The 18695-nt window shown below is 27.8% G+C and overlaps 7 protein-coding genes across 8 annotated transcripts; 3 read left to right on the forward strand and 4 right to left on the reverse strand.

Moving 5' to 3' along the window:
• Positions 1-1697: 1697 nt before the first annotated feature.
• OCT59_029765 (uncharacterized protein) lies at positions 1698-2254 on the reverse strand. Its single transcript, XM_066146142.1, has 3 exons — positions 2180-2254; positions 2006-2104; positions 1698-1906 (listed from the first exon to the last, which is right to left on the reverse strand). The coding sequence occupies exons 1-3, from the start codon at positions 2217-2219 to the stop codon at positions 1779-1781; spliced, it is 267 nt and encodes an 88-aa protein (XP_065994864.1). The 5' UTR covers positions 2220-2254; the 3' UTR covers positions 1698-1778.
• Positions 2255-2908: 654 nt separating this feature from the next.
• On the forward strand, positions 2909-4440 carry OCT59_029766 (uncharacterized protein). The gene is made up of 3 exons (XM_066146149.1): positions 2909-3081; positions 3159-3611; positions 3684-4440. The coding sequence occupies exons 1-3, from the start codon at positions 3048-3050 to the stop codon at positions 4214-4216; spliced, it is 1020 nt and encodes a 339-aa protein (XP_065994865.1). The 5' UTR covers positions 2909-3047; the 3' UTR covers positions 4217-4440.
• On the reverse strand, positions 4398-6750 carry OCT59_029767 (uncharacterized protein). Its single transcript, XM_025318148.2, has 2 exons — positions 6736-6750; positions 4398-6646 (listed from the first exon to the last, which is right to left on the reverse strand). The coding sequence occupies exons 1-2, from the start codon at positions 6736-6738 to the stop codon at positions 4733-4735; spliced, it is 1917 nt and encodes a 638-aa protein (XP_025176863.2). The 5' UTR covers positions 6739-6750; the 3' UTR covers positions 4398-4732.
• A 215-nt stretch (positions 6751-6965) lies between these two features.
• On the forward strand, positions 6966-8073 carry OCT59_029768 (uncharacterized protein). The gene is made up of 7 exons (XM_025318147.2): positions 6966-7047; positions 7113-7153; positions 7234-7291; positions 7378-7415; positions 7491-7544; positions 7621-7693; positions 7771-8073. Exons 1-7 carry the CDS (start codon positions 7003-7005, stop codon positions 7960-7962), a joined length of 501 nt encoding a protein of 166 aa, XP_025176862.1. The 5' UTR covers positions 6966-7002; the 3' UTR covers positions 7963-8073.
• Positions 8074-8353: 280 nt separating this feature from the next.
• OCT59_029769 (uncharacterized protein) lies at positions 8354-10788 on the forward strand. The gene is made up of 6 exons (XM_025318146.2): positions 8354-8717; positions 9158-9339; positions 9409-9489; positions 9557-9630; positions 9709-10142; positions 10218-10788. The coding sequence occupies exons 1-6, from the start codon at positions 8437-8439 to the stop codon at positions 10456-10458; spliced, it is 1293 nt and encodes a 430-aa protein (XP_025176861.1). The 5' UTR covers positions 8354-8436; the 3' UTR covers positions 10459-10788.
• On the reverse strand, positions 10550-12349 carry OCT59_029770 (uncharacterized protein). Of its 2 annotated transcripts, none has more exons than XM_025326284.2 (7): positions 12032-12349; positions 11831-11936; positions 11685-11748; positions 11376-11602; positions 11237-11295; positions 10919-11119; positions 10550-10709 (listed from the first exon to the last, which is right to left on the reverse strand). In XM_025326284.2, the coding sequence occupies exons 1-6, from the start codon at positions 12136-12138 to the stop codon at positions 11002-11004; spliced, it is 681 nt and encodes a 226-aa protein (XP_025176860.1). In that variant the 5' UTR covers positions 12139-12349; the 3' UTR covers positions 10550-10709; positions 10919-11001. The 2 variants fall into 2 exon arrangements, with proteins under 2 accessions (XP_025176860.1, XP_065994866.1); XM_066146176.1 differs by having other exon boundaries at positions 10651-10709; positions 11831-11934.
• A 114-nt stretch (positions 12350-12463) lies between these two features.
• On the reverse strand, positions 12464-17168 carry OCT59_029771 (uncharacterized protein; the record flags this gene model as incomplete). Its single annotated transcript, XM_025318145.2, has 6 exons — positions 12464-13562; positions 13660-15350; positions 15439-15567; positions 15654-15972; positions 16140-16342; positions 16428-17168. 6 exons carry the CDS (start codon positions 17166-17168, stop codon positions 12983-12985), a joined length of 3663 nt encoding a protein of 1220 aa, XP_025176859.2. The 3' UTR covers positions 12464-12982.
• Between the last annotated feature and the right edge of the window lie 1527 nt (positions 17169-18695).

Here is an 18695-nt window from a genome sequence, read left to right on the forward strand (position 1 = left end):
GTAAGTTGATTTAAACCGAAGAGGAAAGATATCGGGAACACAATAGCATTTATGTCCTCACAATGTCAATCTCGTGTCGATATTTGGGAAAGTTGTGTTTCAAAATTGTTTAGACCTTAAATAGTATGTAATTTTATTATTGTATTCCACGTGAACAACTTAATAAATTTTATTTTAAAAAAAATAATATGTATTATTAATCAAGTGAAAGGGAGAACGTTGATCCGATTATATTCTTTTTTATTGGATGGAATATCGGTTTTCGACTGATATTTTTACCGTTATTTCCGGTAGATAAAAATCCGAGCAAGCAAAAATGCTAAAAAGAATAAATTTAGAAAACAATACAGGATATAAATAAATGTAAATAAATGCAATAATTAAAGAATATATATTTAAAAAAGACATAATAAAGTTTAAATAATAGTTTAAAAAAATCTACACATAAAATTAGTTAATTTTTATATATAAAATATATAAGATGCGTTTCAAATTGTTTGAAAAATTATAATACTCAAAAATAATAAAAAAGCATCTACTGTAAATTTTAGTTTGATTTAACAATTTAAACAGTGTTGGTTTATTGCTTTAATTATTAATGGCTATCAATGAATAATTGAAATATTCACCGGTGTATATATTAGATACCCAGCCCTCATTGTGTACGACGTAAACACCGATGGACTTTATACTTTTTTATACCGCCCTATGCACAGTACCCAACTCTATTTTCTACCGATTTTATTATTCAATAATACCCAGGTATTACGCATGCATGATAAATACCCAATTATTATAAGTTTTATACATACATGTATCTACTAATAATAAAAACTCACGCAATGGTGGGAGGTATAAGGTCAAAACTTCTGAAATCTTTATCATACCCGGGGTACTGTGGCCCCCGTTATACGGTACTTTTTTTATACCGGTGGAGTAATTTACAAAAAAATCCATCGGTGTATACATAATACCGATGGGATAAATCGGTAATTCGGAATCACTAAGTAAAACGCATTCAAAACGCATTCTATTATTTAGTAATAAATGCCGATAGGTTCCTATAATAAAAATTAAAAGAAAGAGTCCTATAAAAAAAATTCGTCTAATTGACAACTTTTTTTTTTTAAAAAAAAAAGAATTGAGAAATAAACTCTACAATATGAAAAGGGGATTTCCGAATTTGTCTTGAAATTGTCCTCATTTTCCAGATATGTCTGGATTCTGGATATGTCGTCTGGATATTGAAATGTCCAAAATCTTTCACATTTTGGTACATTTTCCGGCATTTTAGACATTTTTCCGGACGTATTATAGGACATCCTCGCTGCAATTTCCGAACATCTCTTTTTATAGGGAAACTAACAAATCAAGACAAATATTGTACACAATAACAACAATAACAATAGGTTATTGGTAAAAAAAAATAAATCTATTGTTCGAATTAGAAGCTGATTTCAAATGAAATCCAAAAAACTAGGTTTATATAAATATTAGTGCATTTCTTTATTTAGAAGTTACATTCTAATTTTGTATCTTATAACCCTTTTGTTTTTGTTTTAAATAATAACAGATAACAAGTGGCGTTTTTAACAATGATAAACTTGTATTTAAACTATATCGGATCAGACATCAGATATACCATACCGTAATTCATTATAATGACATTTAAAGAAAAGCGAGCGTAAATCCTTTTTATCCATCTTTGATTAATCAATTTATTAAAAATTTTGATTTACAAATTTTTTTATACTGAATATAGTTTAATAAATATTATATCAATACATTTGTAAATGCATTCCTAATTTCTTAATATAAATTTGTTCAATAAACTTTTCAAATAACCATCTGGCAAAGAAAATCGATGAAATGGTTCCTACGATCGAGGTTCCTAAAATTATGACTCCTATAATTGCGATACCCACAATTGAGGTTGTTATTACTATTGAAGAGACTCCTAAAATGGTTCCTACGATTGAGATTCCTAAAATTAAGGCGCCTATACCTGTTATTACTAGTGTAATGACTCCTACGATTGCCGCTCCTACGATTGAGGTTCCTAAAATTAAGGATCCTATACCTACTAGTGAAAAGACTCCTAACGCTAAGATTTTTATAAGAAAATAAACTGTCAGTAAAGATTTTTTTTATAAAAAAAAATAAATAAATAAAAACATACCACTAATACCACCAACAGCTAAAACAACGGGAAGCACCATACTTTTATGTAGAAATGTTATCAAATTTACTCTTTAAAAACAAAAACAACGGGAGTTTAACAGACAATTTTGCATTTATATTAAAATATCTGCACACGCAATTTTACACAAGAATATCCATCCTGATTTAGATTTAAAAATCTTTATTCACATGGTAATTATCTTCTCAATTGTTCCCACACATCTAAAACTTGGCTGATCTTTTTCTAAAAGGATGACTTAGTCCTAGGTAGCACGTAATGAAAATTCTTTATAAATAAAGTAGTTATAAAAGTTCGACTTGTAAAGCTTTAATTATCAGCTTTTGATCTATAGGTAAAAATTCAATAAAATTTACCCAAACAATATTAACCTAATACGTTCTAAAATAGTAGAGGAAAAATCAGGTGCGACGATAATGAGAATTGCATATATTGTATTGTATGATATGATTACACCGTACTAACTATACTTTTACAAATATAATATGCGATCGTATCAGCCTGTACATTCTATACAAATTACGTCAATTTTAATGATACTTCAACTGAATACGAATATGTAATTATTTGCTCACTTTTTTACTTTTTTTGTAACCACATGATATGATGCAATTACATTATGATGTCAATACTAAATATAAATTCTAAATTAAGTTAGTTTTAATAAATATGATCGATCCTACGAATTTCATATTATGTGATCATTCTGAGGTAATTTAAAGTAATTAGCTCGAGAAAAAAAATTTATAAAGGGAACGCGAAATGTAAAAATTCAACAATTTAACATAAACAATAAATCAATACATTTAAACAACAAAAAATTTAAACATACAAAAACGAGAAAAAGATGTCATCACAAGTTGAAGAATTCATTCCCGGTGGTATGTAAATATTTAACAAACTGCGTCACACTTCCTTTATTTATTATCAGCTTACATTTTTACATCCTCTTTTTTAGGTTATCCAGTCACCCCACAACATGAGAATACATTAGGAGACTTGGAAAATAGCAACATAGAAAACAATGCAGAAAATGATACCACAGTAGATAAGGCAGAAAACAAAGACGTCGTAAACGCAGAAAATAAGGATGTAGAAAACAAGACCGCAAAAAACGACATAGAAAACAAGACAGATGATGATATAGAAAACAAGGCAAAAAACGTCGTAAAAACCAACACAGAAAATGACGTAGAGAAAAAGGCAGAAAATAAAGTCTCAGAAAATAAAGAAAGTAAAGAAAGTAAAGACAATAAAGAGTTAGAAAATAAAGAAAAAATCGCAAAATCCTTCCCACTTAAATTTGAGCCTAATTCTTCAGTGGAGCCAACTGATGATAATAATTTCACAAAAGCAACAACAAATAAAGGCTCATCTGCTTTAGGTGGTATTGGTATAAACCCTACTATTTGTAAGTATATCAAAGAAATAATTTATAATGAGAATTATACATTAATTTTTTATCTTTAATTCCTTTTTTTAGTGTTAGGAATTGGACCTGATTCCCCACCTCACCCATTTTATCAAGAATCTGGCGAACTTAAAGACACTTCACAAAAATCTGATGACCAAAAAACATTTGATTTTAATGGAGATTATAATGAACAAAAAGGAAAAGAACAAATAGCTGATAAACAGGAACAACAAAAACCCAAAGATGAACGAGTGGATTTAGGTATTAAACCTCTTGGTAATCAACCACTTCCTTCACCATATAAGCCTGAAGCTGAAGGTGCTGATCGTTCTGTTCATAAACAATCTGAGGGAGCTAAAGGAGAGATGACCCCTCCAGGCAAAACTACCGCTGTACATCCTGAAAGTCAAAATTCTGGTCCTAGAATAACTAAGAGAGATAGAATTAATGCTACTATAAGTAAAGCTGTTGGTATCTTTAAACAGAAACTTGGTAAATTGATTAAAAATGATGACTTAGTCGCAAGAGGTACAGAAGAGAAAGATGAAGCTGACAAAACAAAAGAAAATGCAGAAGTTCAGAAGAAAATGAATGAATTCTAATTCAAAATTATGTTTTTCAGAACACGTATAACATATTGTTTATTCTTGTAATAATACGTTTGTAGTTTAAAAGTTGGGACATTTAATATTCTTTCTTGCATTATTTTTACATTTAATTATTTAATTTATTGCTTTCATTTAATAAATACTGTATTCGTATAATCTTTTACATTATATTTTTAAATAAAAATTTCCACTAAGCATGGGTCAATTTATTTATTTAAAAAAGTATGTATCCCTTTGTCGGTAACAGAATCACTCAAAATTCTGAATAAATACTGCCTGCGTGTGATACAAAAGGACATCTCGCTTTCTTTTAATATTCGCTTCATAATACGTGGAATGATAACTTTAATCAATTCCACACCTGTTAGAAGCGGTTCAAATTTTATTTTAATGATCTAAGTAACGCAAACAGAGATCGAAAGAAATATAAAAAGAATTAAATAAATATTTTATATATTCATAAAAAAAAAAAATTATATACAAATTAGTAATAGAAACTAAGATTGGATTTCAAGTTAAAATTTTTTGTTTTATCTGAATATGAATTTCTGTTGTATTTGCTGCATGCTTTTTTCCTTCTTTTTCTTTTCCTCCCAATGTATATTTTTTTTCTAATTTCTCGCTGGCCCCTTTAATGATTGAATTGTTAACAAAATTAATTTTAGGCTGATCCGATAAAGTTAGTAATATAGTGTGTTTCTTCTTTGTTTTCTTAATAGGTGTGACTTTATCATCAATAACACATTCTTCGACAAAATCATCTTCTTCTTCATTCGATTCAAATATATTCAGTTGTTCTTCCGTATTTTTTGGATCAGATTTAAATATATTTAATATGCCCGATTTATCAAAAACATTAACTGGGTAGCACAATATAGCAAACCCAATTAATTTTCCAACAATTTCACAAATTTTTCTTCCGTCTTTTCCACCCGGAATCAATTTTTTCACGCTATCAAATATAATAGGTGCCATCATGCTTACATCTTTTTCAACACCACCACTTTTAGAACCACTTCCATCTTCATGATACCGATACATTAAACACCAAGCTATAATGGCTCTATCAGTATGCGTAAGGCCAGGCGCATTAGCAAGTGGACCCCCGGCAAGTGATAACTGAAATGCTGTGATAGGTCGAGCTTCTTTTCCAAAATGCATTGACCAATATGCGAGATAAATTAAATTAGGTAAAAGACGTTCAAGTCTCTTCGGCTTATTACACATTGTAATATCCGAATCAAGAATTTCGTAAGCAACAGGTGGGATGGCTTTTTTAATATTTTTTAATAATTGTTCGTGGTGCGTTGCTTTCAAATTTTTAGGTTGAAGTGGATGAGATTTTATAAAAGATCCAAGAGGATCAACAGACCATTCTGACTTTGGCAGAATATTGAAACAATATCCATGTCGAACACCACCTTCACAAAAATAAACATATCGAGCTTTGAATACTTCCATAATTGCTTCAAAAAGAAAAGCACTTGCGGGAAGAAGTTTTGCACGTCTTTTACTAACACGGAAAGGATTGCCATTTGGGAAAGGATCCTTAACTTCTGAAGGTTCAGCAACGTTAGCATCATGACTTGGAGCGATTCTTTTAGCAATTTTAAGAAGTTCTTCTGCAGATGTACTATAACCATTGATTATGGGAATAGGATAACCAGATTTTTGATTTGTGTGTTTGTTTGTAAATTCGGTTTCTGACATGCTTAGATATCCCAAAGATTTAAATCCACCTCCATTCATATAAATAGTAAAAGAACCGTCTTTTCCCTTAAGATTATCCGGTGCGTTTAACTTTTTGAAGTCTTCTTTCAAATTCTCTACAATTTCTGTGAATAAACCTTCTCGTTCCTTAGGAGTACCAAGTTTTTCCAATCGTCTTGTTAAAGCCGCGGCTCCATAAGGAAGATTAATTGGTTTCATTGACATTGAAATTTCTTGTTTTGCCTCACGAGGTCGGTGAATCACATAATTCAATTCAACAGATCCTCCACCCATATCCATTACTAATCCTTCAACACCATAATAAGTAGCAACAACACCCATTCCAGATATTTTAGCTTCCATCTCTTTTTCTAACTTTTCAACTCCCCATCCTGTAGACTTTTTTATTCTTTCGATAAAGTCATCAGAGTTAGGCGCAGTACGGGTCGCTTCTGTAGCAGTTACATGTACATCAGACAGATTGATTTGATAACTTTGAGATATTTGCTTAAATCGATTCAAAGTATTTTCAACGTCGACAATAACTTCTTCAGAAATGTTTGTACGTTCATCAGATTCTGAATTAGTATGTTGTGCCTTGAATAATGATATTGGAGAACGTTCTTCGTAAGCAACTGGTAAGTGTCGAGTCAAACTTGATACTAAACCAAATCTGATACCGTTACTTCCAATATCTATGACTCCAATTCCTCCCTATATAAAGGAGGAAAAAAAAAAATAAAAAATGAAGATCAATCAGATGTTGAAGATGTAAGGATTAACATGTACACGTAAATAATTACCATTTTTCAATGTGTGTTTGATGATGATTATTGAAAATCGAGCGTATTTATAAATGATCAATACTTTGTAACACTTCACGAAATATGCGTCATGTGAACGGGCTAAAATCAGCCATACTGCATAAACTTGGCGTGAGAACGATTTAATTGATTTTTTTGTTACGGAGAAAATTTAAATTGATAATCTATACGTCACAGATCTTGTAAGGTACACAATCAAATTTAATATATAGAAATGTGGCAAGCTTTTCTCACGATACTACAGAAATGGAGCTTCAAGGATCTTGTCATTGCGAAAAAGTCAAGTTTACGGTAATATAATAAATACAAAAATCTACGCGATGCGGAAAAAATCTAACAATTTAATTAATAAATAGGTCAAATCACACACTCCAGTACCTTTTATGCGATGCTATTGGTTTGTTATGTTTCATATTTAAAAATGTTTTTTATTACGTTCTTAATAATGAAAAAAAAAAAATTTTTTATTTTAAATAGCTCAATTTGTCGTAAAATTGGTGGTGGTGGTGGATACGTTATTAATATAATGGGACAGGCACGTGTTGAATTGAGATTATCATCATTATTTCTTTATTTTAAAAATTTACTAAAATAATTTTATTATATAAATTTATAAAAAAGTATGATACATTGAAAGTTGAGGGTATGGAACATACGAAGTAAGTTTACTTATCATTAATATTTTTTTTTTTTAACAAAAAGACCCTAATGGCGTTCTTACAATTGCATTTTAGATTCTATCAAGCAATTAAGGATAAATCATTACCTAAGAATCAACAGGAATTATGGCAAGATATCTTTTATATCTAAAATTTAATCAATTAATCTATTTTTTAAAATATATTATTTGCATAAATTTAATAGTGGAAACAAGAGATATTTCTGCGGTGAATGCGGATGTATGTTATGGTGTTATGATTTAGAATGGTCTGAATGGGTGAATAAAATTTCATTCCAATTATTGTTTTTTTGTAAATTTTTCTTAATTTTTTTTTTTTAAAAAAAAAATGGTAGTGTTATCCATTCGCTTCAGCGATTGATACTCCACTTCCTGAACCAAAACGGCCCAATTGTATCATGTTGAATTATAAAGCTAATTGGGCTCATGTTCCTAGCTCTGAGGAAGCTGATTTATTTGATGAATATCCTAATAATTCAATTGAATCTTGGCATAAAAAGAATAAGGCTTTCATTGAAAAAGAATAATTATAAAAAATTTCTCAGAAAAAAATTTTATTGTATGTAAAACAAATAAAAATAAAAGAAATTACTCTAGATCGATGTGGGTGATGCGATTAAAGTTAATGTTAAACATTTGACGTTCTACAGCCACGTGCCGATATTTATGATAATCTGAAGGAAATTTGAAATTTCCGAAAGTGCTAAAATAATGGCGTGACCGCGTGACATATTGCGGATCAATGATTTACATATCTGTTTTAATCAAATAAGGAGAGTTATAGACTTGTTTTATATATTATTTGTCACGCAAAGGTTTCGGAAATTTCCTTTCAGAAAAAATACACGCTTTTTATTGGGTAAATGTTATCCGAATTAGTAACAATGATTGTGAAAAAATTCGTGGCTAATTTATTTCATTGATAATGGATATAATCATATAAATAAGTGAATCGAAATGAGATTGTTTTTGTTTTTAGTTTAAACATTTCTCTTTCAAATATGTTTTTCAGTGAGACGCTTTTACCGGAACCTTCTCAATCAGAACAAAGACCTTCAAATAATTGGTCAGAGTCTTCGTCGTCTACCAAATTTAATAAGTCACGAAGAAATAAACATCCGCGTAAAAAACAACGAACAAACTCTCAAGATTATACAGACTTATTGGTATTCGGTTATGAAGCGAAAACTTTTCGTGATAACGAAATGTCTCAAAAAGTTAATAAAGGGGAGCTATTAATACCTTGGAGGGGGGAAAATGAGAATAAAATATTATTAGACAGGTGAGCTTTCTTCATATCATTACGAGAGTCGGTTTCATTATTGCCTTTATAACTTAAAAATTTCTCATATTTGGGCTTCTTTTGCCGACTACGATATCTATCTATGTTGTTTATTGTACTTTTTATAACTAACTATTTTTAGAGTTAAAGGTATTAATTAAATAAGTTTCTCTTCAAATAAATTACTGCTGATGTAACGAAGTATATTTAATTAAGTATACAAATTAGAAAAGTGTTTTTCCAACACAAAACATCAACGGAGGAATTAGAGACGGTTTCTCTCATAGCATATTTTTATGGTATATACGAACAACGAGGAAACCCAAGGAAAAATAATATATATATCTCTTTGGCCTATCAAAGGTCAAATAGTTATCAAAAACTATTAGCTAATCTTAAGATTTTATCCTCAAACGCATATATTACGCGTTTGTTCACAGATACGATGTAAGAAACCTGCTTGATGAACGTGATCAATTCAAAAAAGTTGCTTATAAAATGATAAGAAGGCCAGAAGATGTTGAACAAGAGAAACTCTGTGATGAAGAAAGATGGGTTGATTTAGATTCAGAGTTTGAAGATTTGTATAGCATGTCCGAAGAAGAGAGAGACAGCTATATTGGTATGAATATATAATTAATTTAATTATAAAGATTTATTTAGTAATTCTTTATTAATTTATTATTTGCAGAAAACAAAAGGAAACGTAAAAAAATGCAGGAAGAAGATAGGCTGTATAGTTATGACTATTCGGATGAAAACTTACCTTATGGTATAATTAGAATTTTTTAGTTATATTACGTAAAGACATATATTAATAGATATAAATATATTTATAGAAGAGGAAGAGACTATACTAGTGACAAAACCCGACTATGCACCAAAATTTTCTGCACCTAATGGAATGATCACGGTAAAGAAAATATTTTGCAGGATGTGACCAGTATTTATTTTAAGTAATCTTATTGTGTATGAACTTCATTTATATCAGCCTTCTGATAATCGGATTGATGAGATCATTGAACGTACTGCCAAATTTATTAATTCCAGTACGGATCCTCAAATGGAGATCATTATTCAAGCTAAGCAATCCAACAATCCAAGCTTCTCTTTTTTAAACAAAGACGATCCATTATATCCATATTATAAACATGTACGTTTATTGCTACAAACTGGACTCTTTGCTTATGGAGGAAATGATGATGGAGAGGATTCGTCTAGCAATGAAGAAAATGGTGAAAACGAAAATGACTCTGCTAATGGTAGGTCTGAAGGAAATAAGTCAACAGATGATTTTACTGAAGATGAGAAAAAAATAAAATTAGAAGGAACCAAAGTAGAAACTTTTAAATCGAATGCGAACAGCTCAACACATAATACAGCTTCCAGACCTTCACGACCGCCTCAGCCTTTTGGCCCCGTTGTGTGAGTAATATGAATATTATTGAAAGATAAATTATTTATTTTTATTAAAACTATAAATTGTTTTTATAATGATAGAGTGCCGCCTCCAGATCTCAAAGTTATTATTGACAAAATGTCCGCATACGTTGCAAAGAATGGACAATCACTTGAAGCTAAAGTTCGTGAAAAGCATATAGATGATCCTCGTTTCAGCTTTTTGTTACCTTGGAATGAATTTCATCCTTATTATAAGCATAAGATTCAGGAAGAAAGGGCTACAATTGAACCAATTGAAAAAGAGACTGCAGGTGATGATGATGCAACAGGAGAAGAATAAAAATGTCGGTTCTGTGTTTTTTTTTTATTTTTCGTTTCTTTAAAAAAATAAAGGGTATATATAATAAAGGGTTTTTTTAGTAAAGGGTTTTAGTAAATAACTAGGGTCTTAGTAAATAACCTTTAGAATACTTTATTATTATTACTATTTTATTATTTTATTATTTTATTCAAATTCATATATAGTTTGTTAGGATATTATTTATGCTAGTTGTAAAGTTTTCTTAATTTATTTACTTGGTCACTCTACATCTGTATAAGTATATTTAAAAAAATGGATTAGTTATTATTTATAAATAAGAAAGAAAATAAACGAAATTTTTATATGTAATCAGAAACGAGGAATCCCTATATATCGTTTTTACGTTAAATCCGCATGATAATAATTCAGAATACGTAAAAACTCTCATCATTAAATAAAAATATATTCAAAAATTCTAAAAGTAATTCTTTTTACTTACCAATAATAATAAATAGAAATAGAAATATCTATCTAATACATGGCCGCTTTAATATTTGGCAATATTACAATTTTCTAAATCTTCTAATTCCTTTTATTTCGTTTAGATTTTGAACGAATAATTTTTTTTGTTTTGGAGCGACGCGTTTTATTTCTTGGTTGATATTTTTTCTTACTCCCTTTTTTAGAGTTCTTATTTACACTAAAATAATTATAAAATTTAGGGGATGTTGGGTTGGGTAGTATATTAATGCTTTGTATAGAAATTCACTAATCTTAGTTTAAAAACAAAAAAGAATATAACGAATATTAAATTTACCTTGTAGATTTCTGTTCTAAATTTTTGGCTAGAACCGGTGAAGTTTCTTTATTATGATCCTAGAATAAAAAAAAAATTAAATTTTCATTCAAGATATTTACAACCACCATTTTTTTTTAATAATATATATGTATTTTACTATTTCTTCAATTCTCGGTTTTTTCGAAACATTTTCGAAAATATTCGAGGTATCAAGATCTTCTATTATTGTAACTGTAGTCTTTGTATTATCATCAGACCTAAATTCTTTTTGTATAACATTAGATTCTTGATTATTTTTTTCGTCATCATTGTCATTAGTTTCTTCTTCTTCTTCCTTTTCACTTTCTTTATCATCAGTTTGTTCAATTATTGTTCCATTTCTTCCTTTTTAAATATAAAAGATTAAATATTTTTTTAAACATGTATTAAGATAGATATTTTTTAAAAATTCAATTTTACTACATACTGTTAATAGCTTCTTGAAGTTTAGCTAATCTCTCAGTTACTTGCGCTTTTAGAGATTCTTTTGCCTAAAAAAATCAGATATTAAAATTAATTAGATAAATAGATCAAAAAATTTTAGCAATTATAAATATATATTAATTTACGTACAGCTTTTCTTGCTTTTGCCTTTTCCTGTTTAGAAAATTGTAAAGCATTTTCTTTTGCTTTTGCCTTTCTTTCTAACTTTCGTTTATGAAAACCGGTTAAGAAATCTCTATAAATAAAAAAAAAAAAGTAATTAATTGTTAAAATAAATAAATATATATATATATATTTTTAAGAAAAAAAAAGTGTAATATAAAATTTTACCGTCTAGCTGTTTCGTCAAATACAATTTCTGGTACTTGTTCAATTCTATGTTTCCGTTTTTTTGCATATATTTTGCTTCCTCCTGTTAATCTTGTTAAATTATCCATTTATTTTAATTAATTATTTTATTTTATTTTATTTTATTTTTTGATAATGATTATGAATTATATGAATTAGTAATTAAGTAATAGAGGTAATAAAAGATACTTTTTAAATTGGTTGGTTCATAACCAAATAGTTTCTTGTTTAGTTTGAATTGAACTTTTTTTTTTATATTTCAAATAAAATTTTTAAAAGATGTGAAAATTAAATCTAATTTAAGATCAGAACAATTTTTTTCGATCTGATAACTGCCAATCTGCGCAAATCATGTGACACATTTTAAACGACCTACTACTAATAAAACCACAATTTACGAAAATATTCAGAGTTAACCAAATGATAATATATTCATCTATTCATCTATTCATCTGTTCTCTGGCTCAGATCACTGATGCTCGCGTCTACTGCATCTACTGCATCTTTATAATCTTTCCACCGTGAATCGATTACTTGTGCAATTGGATTTCTAAGGCAAGGCACTGAAAAATTACCGTTTCATCTACATACGACCCTAGGTGGTAATGACATACTATTCCGACAGAATAAGAGGAATGTTTACACATTCATCGATTTGTAACGTGCAAAGGCTCTCGTAATACCAAGAATGAGAAATCATCGCGTTCTTTTCATGAGGGATTATCATCAATACCAATTAAATTTTAAGATCAAGAAATGAACTACATGAAAAATTTTAAATAATGTATTTTAAATATATAAATATAATATAATTCCTTTTTTTTTATTTTATTATTTTTTTTAAAAAAAAATAATTTTTGTTTTTTTTTATAACCTAGTTTACATAATATTTTTTTTTTAAATAAAACAAACTAAAATACAAAATAAATATTTTTATGATTTAATACATGATCCCGGTATTGAAGCTTCAGATGTACATGATGAAGTTATCGTTGATAATGATGATGATGTTGTTGTTGTGTTATGATTCTCGTTATTATTATGAATCTCATTATTATTATGATCCTCATTATTATTATGATTCTCATTATTATTATGATTTTTATGATGATTATGAAGATGATGATTATTATGACTACTATGACTACTATGACTATGATTATGTGAATGATGACCATTAATATTATGATGAGGCATTTGTACGGGATGAAATTGGCTATGTTGATTTACTCGATGTTCTTTATGATTTGCTCTATTATGTTGCATATGAGATTTAACCAAATGACCCGCAGCTAAAGCGGCACATAAACTTAATTCTCCTGCCATAACAGCTGCACAAATTATTCTAGCTAATTTTTGTGCATTTGTTCCAGGAGTTTTTGGGTGAGCTCCACGTACTCCTAACATTTCTAACATTGAACCTTGTGCATCTAATATTGTTCCTCCTCCTATTGTTCCTACTTCAATTGATGGCATAGTACATGTTAAATGTAAATCTTTTCCATCATTAACACTAAAAAAAAATAAATAAATAAATAAAAAGTTTTAGTATTAAATGTCTGATAAAAATTTCATATAAAGATTTTGATATATATACTTTATATACTTACGCTTTCATTATAGTTATACAACTTGAACTTTCAACATTTTGAGCGGGATCTTGACCAGTAGCTATATAAATAGCGGTTAAAATATTAGCAGCATGAGCATTAAAACCACCAAGGGAACCTGCCATAGCAGAACCTATGAAATTTTTCGAAATATTTAATTCAACTAATGATTCAACACTTGTTTTAAGAACTTTTTGTACAACATCACCGGGTATAATTGATTCTGCTACAACGGATTTACCACGACCTTCAATCCAATTTATAGCAGCAGATTTTTTATCAGTACAATAATTTCCTGATAATGATATGATTTGCATATCATGAAAATATTCTGACATAATGGATAATGATTTTTCACATCCTTTTGATATCATATTCATTCCCATAGCATCACCTGTAGTTGTTGAAAATCTAATAAAAAGTAATTTTCCTGCTAAAGTAGCTTTAATATTTTTTAATTTTGCAAATCTTGAAGTTGAATCAAATGCTTGTTTAATAATAGAATTTCCTTCATTATCTAACCAAGTTTTAGCTTCATTTGCTCTCTTAATATTTGGAAATTCAACACAAGGACCACGTGTCATTCCATCTTTTGTAATAACAGTAGTTGCACCACCACCTGCATTAATTGCTTTACATCCACGTGCTGTAGAAGCCACCAAACAACCTTCAGTTGTAGCCATTGGAATATGAATTAATTCACCATCAATATTTAAAGGACCTGCAACACCAACTGGAATCTGCATATATCCAATAACATTTTCACAACAAGTTCCCATTACTTTTGAATAATCATAATTTTCCATTGGTAATGCTGAGGTTTCCAAAGTTTTTGTGATGGAAGCACGTGATATCAAAGCCCTTCTTATTTTTACGGCTCTTTCCATATTTCCAAGAACTTTTTCCAATGCATAAGGAGCAATTTTTCCATTATTAACCAAAAGAATGATTTCTTCATCTGTTAAAGCTGAAGGACCTTCATCTGATTTGGTTGATTTAAGTATTTCAGAACATGTTTCAATGGATCTAATTTCTTTCTCATCCTTAATAATAATATTCTTAATTTCTTTCTCATTAATAGTCTTAATTGGGGTAATTTTTTCAGTTATTGATTCAGTTATTGATTCAGTTATTGATTCAGTTGATTCTTTATTATTAATTGATTGTTTTTCAATTTCAACTTCTTTTATGATATCAGAAGATTCTTTTTGAGGTAGAACATTATTATTAATTTTTGGGACAAGAGTTTCATCTTCATTAGATAATATTTTTGATTCTATACCAACACGTTCCAAAATAGATTTTGGTTGTTTATGAGCATTTAAAAGGTAAACGTTCAAGAATATAGAAACTATCAAACCTAAAGATATCCATTTTGAAAGAACAGGATCTTGAACATAAAAAGACCATAAATTAAATAAAATATCAAAACTCTTATAAAAAGCTTGTACAAGGATAGGATTTGTATTAATACTTTTAACTACTCTAAAGATTATTGGTGAAGATATATCAACAATAAGTGGTAAATTAGATTGAGATCCATTATGATGATTATCAAGTAAATTATTTAATATTTGAGTAATTTCAGTATTATGAACATTTACTTTGGAAGTAGTTGTTGAAACAGCATGATCACTTGTGTGTAAAGTTGTACAAAAATTCATCACATGCATGATAAGGAAACCGGCAATCTAGATAAAAAAAAAAAGAATCGATAATTTTTTTTAAAAAAAAAATTTGAAAAAAAAAATAAGAGGATATAATTTAAAAAAAACTTACGATTAAAAGTTTAAGTCTCGCGATCATTGGATTATCTTTTTTTGCATCTTCAATTTCAACAGGATTATCACGAAGTGCATTAAAAATATTATGAATATCATTATTAGGATTATTTTTTAATTCATCCAACTAAGGTAAGATTATATAAGATTATATTAGTATAGATACGCGTTAAAAAAAACATAAATTAAATAAATTAAATATTTTTTTTTTACCTCAAGTTTGAGTGTTAAAATGGCAGTATAAAAAGTGAAAAGGAATAAACAATCATAAAGTAATATGAAAGCTGCCAAGAAACAAAATTCTTGTAATCCATTCACACCAGACATAGCACCAATAAATAAGACACCAATTTCAATAAAATAATTTCGTACTATTAAAGGAGCTTTCTGTGTAACACCCATAATAATGACACCTTCAGATGATTTCTTTTCATTCTTATCAACAGGAAAATTTTTTGCTTTAAAAATAGCTTTTGTTAAAACAAAAGGTTTTTCAAATCCGACAGTTATTATCAAGAAAGGGATCGCTTCACTAAAAAAAAAAATAATAGGGAATAAATAATGAGGATACAGTTATACATGAGGGTGAATTAGGTTATTAGGTTCTAGCCATTCCGAAATATTACGGCACATTACACCAATACCAATTCGGCATTACACCGCCCCCATATATAGGATATAGTGTAAATGATATCTTACCTTAATAAGATTGGACTTACAGTTACACCGAATAAATTAATTGTTAATAAAGCCGACATGAAAGCAAAGAAACCATTTGCCAAAACACACATTGCAAGGAATCGAGAACCAATTTTTTGCATATTAATGAAATGAGCCACGAATGTAAGATGCATCAATATCCAACCTGCCAATATAACCAAAATATCGATTGTTTCCGCATTCTAAAAAAAAAAAAAAAAGATAATGGTAAAAAAAAAATCATAATGGTATAATAATATAACAATGATAAAAATATAAAAAACAAACCTGAATCAATTCACGAATTTTAAGAACCAAACTACCAGCAGCAAAAGCCAACCAAACAAAAGAACCTTTTTCAGCAGGAGCGGGATTTTTTTGACCAGTAGAAACGAATTGATCAAAATTTAATCCAGAAACTTTATCATCCCAAGAACTTGAAGTAAAAGGATAATTATTAAATTCCAAAGCATAATTTAAAATCAAATGAGAAGAAGAAGAATTATTATTATTAAGTCCATAATTTAAAAATTCCAATGAAGTATTATTATTATTTTCAAAACATTTTGAATGATTATCATCATGATCTTTTAAACATAAAATATTATTATTATAATAATAATAATTATTATTATTATCATTTTTTTTATCTAAAATAATAATTTCATTTATTTCTTTTTCAATAAATTCTTTAAAATTTTGAACTTTATCAATTAATTGATTATTATCTTTTAATGAAATATTATCCAATTGAATAATAATTTGTTTTAATTGAATTTTAGGATAATCAGATATTAAATCATTCTCAGTTAATAAAATAAAATCTTTTGAACCTGGATATAATATAACTTTTGTTAGATCACTATTAATAGTAGGAGTTTCATTAAAATAATCTGATTCAATTAACGAACGAAACAATGAAGCATAAGCAAATGATGCTATTATTAGGAAAAAAACGATCATTTCTATAGGATTTCGAGATGATCGACGAACCGACACATCTAAAAGTTTTTCTATTATTACAAACATATTGAACCCGAAGAAAACTTATCGAAATGTTGAAATATTATATGGAGGATTAAAAAAAATGTCTCCTTTTTTTTTGATATTTTTGTTGAAAAGAATAAATATTGTTCTATTTTTTATTTGACAATATAATAAATAAATTTTTTTTTTTTGTCAAAAATATAATTTACATAAAAGATAGGGGGAGAGTTGAAATGTTTAAAAATAAAAGAAGTTAGGGAAAGAAAAAAAAAGGGATAATAAAAAAAGCACGTATTTATACTTGTACCCTAAAAAAAAAAAAATTTTTTTTTTTTTATAGATTGTTTGATTTGGAATTTATAAACACGTACATAATTTACTATGAACAAAGCTAATCTTAATTTAGTAATATCCGAGCATACAATGCTTAATTTAATTAATTAATAAGATATATTATTTATTATTTATTTATTTAGTAAGCACGTTACAAACTCTTACAATCATTAGTTTGTACATTTTTAAACATTTTTAAACTAACTAAACTTACACACATAAGATAATTATCATATTATATCACCAATATGTCAAATGTGTCATCATATTTTAAGAGAAAGAATAAACAAAAAAATTTCATAATGAAATGAAAAAAAATAATGTAGATTCTATTTTATCACATTAAGGGATTTACCTCTTTTTCTTTATTTCAATAAAAAAACAAAAAGAAAAAAAGAAAAAAAGAAAAAGAAAATATATATTTTAAAGAAATCATTTACCTTTTTAAAATAATTGATGAATCACCAATGAAATAATCTAAATCATAATATTACAATAATTAATTAAATTATTTTGAAATGTCCATTTTCGTCTTTAATTTCATATTATTATTCGTACTTCTTTTTTACCTAAAAAATTTAAATTATTCTATAAATGTCGAATAATACCAAAAAAAAATAAAGGTTTTTTTTTCTTGAATGTGGCTTTGAATTTGTGGCATGGTTTCCAAGATTTGAATTTATGGGTGATAATAATAAATAATATCTGTTATATGTAATTAAAGTTTTATGAAAGTTTACTTGTAATTGATGTAAATTGATGAAAGTTTACTTTGTAAATGTCCATTGTTTTCTCTTTCATTTTCATTAAAGAACAATATTAAAGATATTTTTCCTATAAATGTCGTCATTCAATATAAAAAAAGAATAATTCGATTTCGAATGTTTCTATTTTTCAATGAAACTTTCTTGAGAAATCAAAACGGAAAGATCATGCGAAAAAAAGTTTAAACTAATTTAGGAAAATTGAATAAAAAAAAACTTACTTAAATCGTTATAGAAAAACAGGAATCCATTCCGTCTTTACCAAATCAGAGGTAACACAAAAAACTGATCCTTATTGATCCGCGAAGACTAATTAAACGTTTTAAACCATTATGACCCAATAAAATATTAAAATGTTATGAACCAATAAATGTTATGAACCAATTAAAATAATAAATGAAAGAAAAATAAAAATTTTTGATTTGATATCGAATTATATCGAATTATAATCAATTATTCTATTTCATATAAT

This window comes from Rhizophagus irregularis, chromosome 9 (assembly GCF_026210795.1).
Source record: "Rhizophagus irregularis chromosome 9, complete sequence".
NCBI lineage: Eukaryota > Fungi > Glomeromycota > Glomeromycetes > Glomerales > Glomeraceae > Rhizophagus > Rhizophagus irregularis.

Coding starts and splice junctions, on each gene's coding strand:
- OCT59_029765 (XM_066146142.1), bottom strand. CDS start 2,219: ATGGTGCTTCCCGTTGTTTTAGCTGTTGGTGGTATTAGTG. Junction 2,105..2,179: donor AGCTGTTGGTGGTATTAGTG/GTATGTTTTTAT, acceptor TAAAAATCTTAG/CGTTAGGAGTCTTTTCACTA. Junction 1,907..2,005: donor CATTACACTAGTAATAACAG/GTATAGGCGCCT, acceptor TCGCAATTATAG/GAGTCATAATTTTAGGAACC.
- OCT59_029769 (XM_025318146.2), top strand. CDS start 8,437: ATGTTTTTCAGTGAGACGCTTTTACCGGAACCTTCTCAATCAGAACAA. Junction 9,340..9,408: donor AGAGAGAGACAGCTATATTG/GTATGAATATAT, acceptor TATTATTTGCAG/AAAACAAAAGGAAACGTAAA. Junction 9,490..9,556: donor GGATGAAAACTTACCTTATG/GTATAATTAGAA, acceptor ATATATTTATAG/AAGAGGAAGAGACTATACTA.
- OCT59_029768 (XM_025318147.2), top strand. CDS start 7,003: ATGGAGCTTCAAGGATCTTGTCATTGCGAAAAAGTCAAGTTTACG. Junction 7,048..7,112: donor GCGAAAAAGTCAAGTTTACG/GTAATATAATAA, acceptor ATTAATAAATAG/GTCAAATCACACACTCCAGT. Junction 7,292..7,377: donor TTATTAATATAATGGGACAG/GCACGTGTTGAA, acceptor TTTATAAAAAAG/TATGATACATTGAAAGTTGA.
- OCT59_029770 (XM_025326284.2), bottom strand. CDS start 12,138: ATGGATAATTTAACAAGATTAACAGGAGGAAGCAAAATATATGCAAAA. Junction 11,296..11,375: donor AACCGAGAATTGAAGAAATA/GTAAAATACATA, acceptor TTTTTATTCTAG/GATCATAATAAAGAAACTTC. Junction 11,120..11,236: donor TTAGAACAGAAATCTACAAG/GTAAATTTAATA, acceptor TAATTATTTTAG/TGTAAATAAGAACTCTAAAA.
- OCT59_029766 (XM_066146149.1), top strand. CDS start 3,048: ATGTCATCACAAGTTGAAGAATTCATTCCCGGTG. Junction 3,082..3,158: donor TGAAGAATTCATTCCCGGTG/GTATGTAAATAT, acceptor CCTCTTTTTTAG/GTTATCCAGTCACCCCACAA. Junction 3,612..3,683: donor TGGTATAAACCCTACTATTT/GTAAGTATATCA, acceptor TCCTTTTTTTAG/TGTTAGGAATTGGACCTGAT.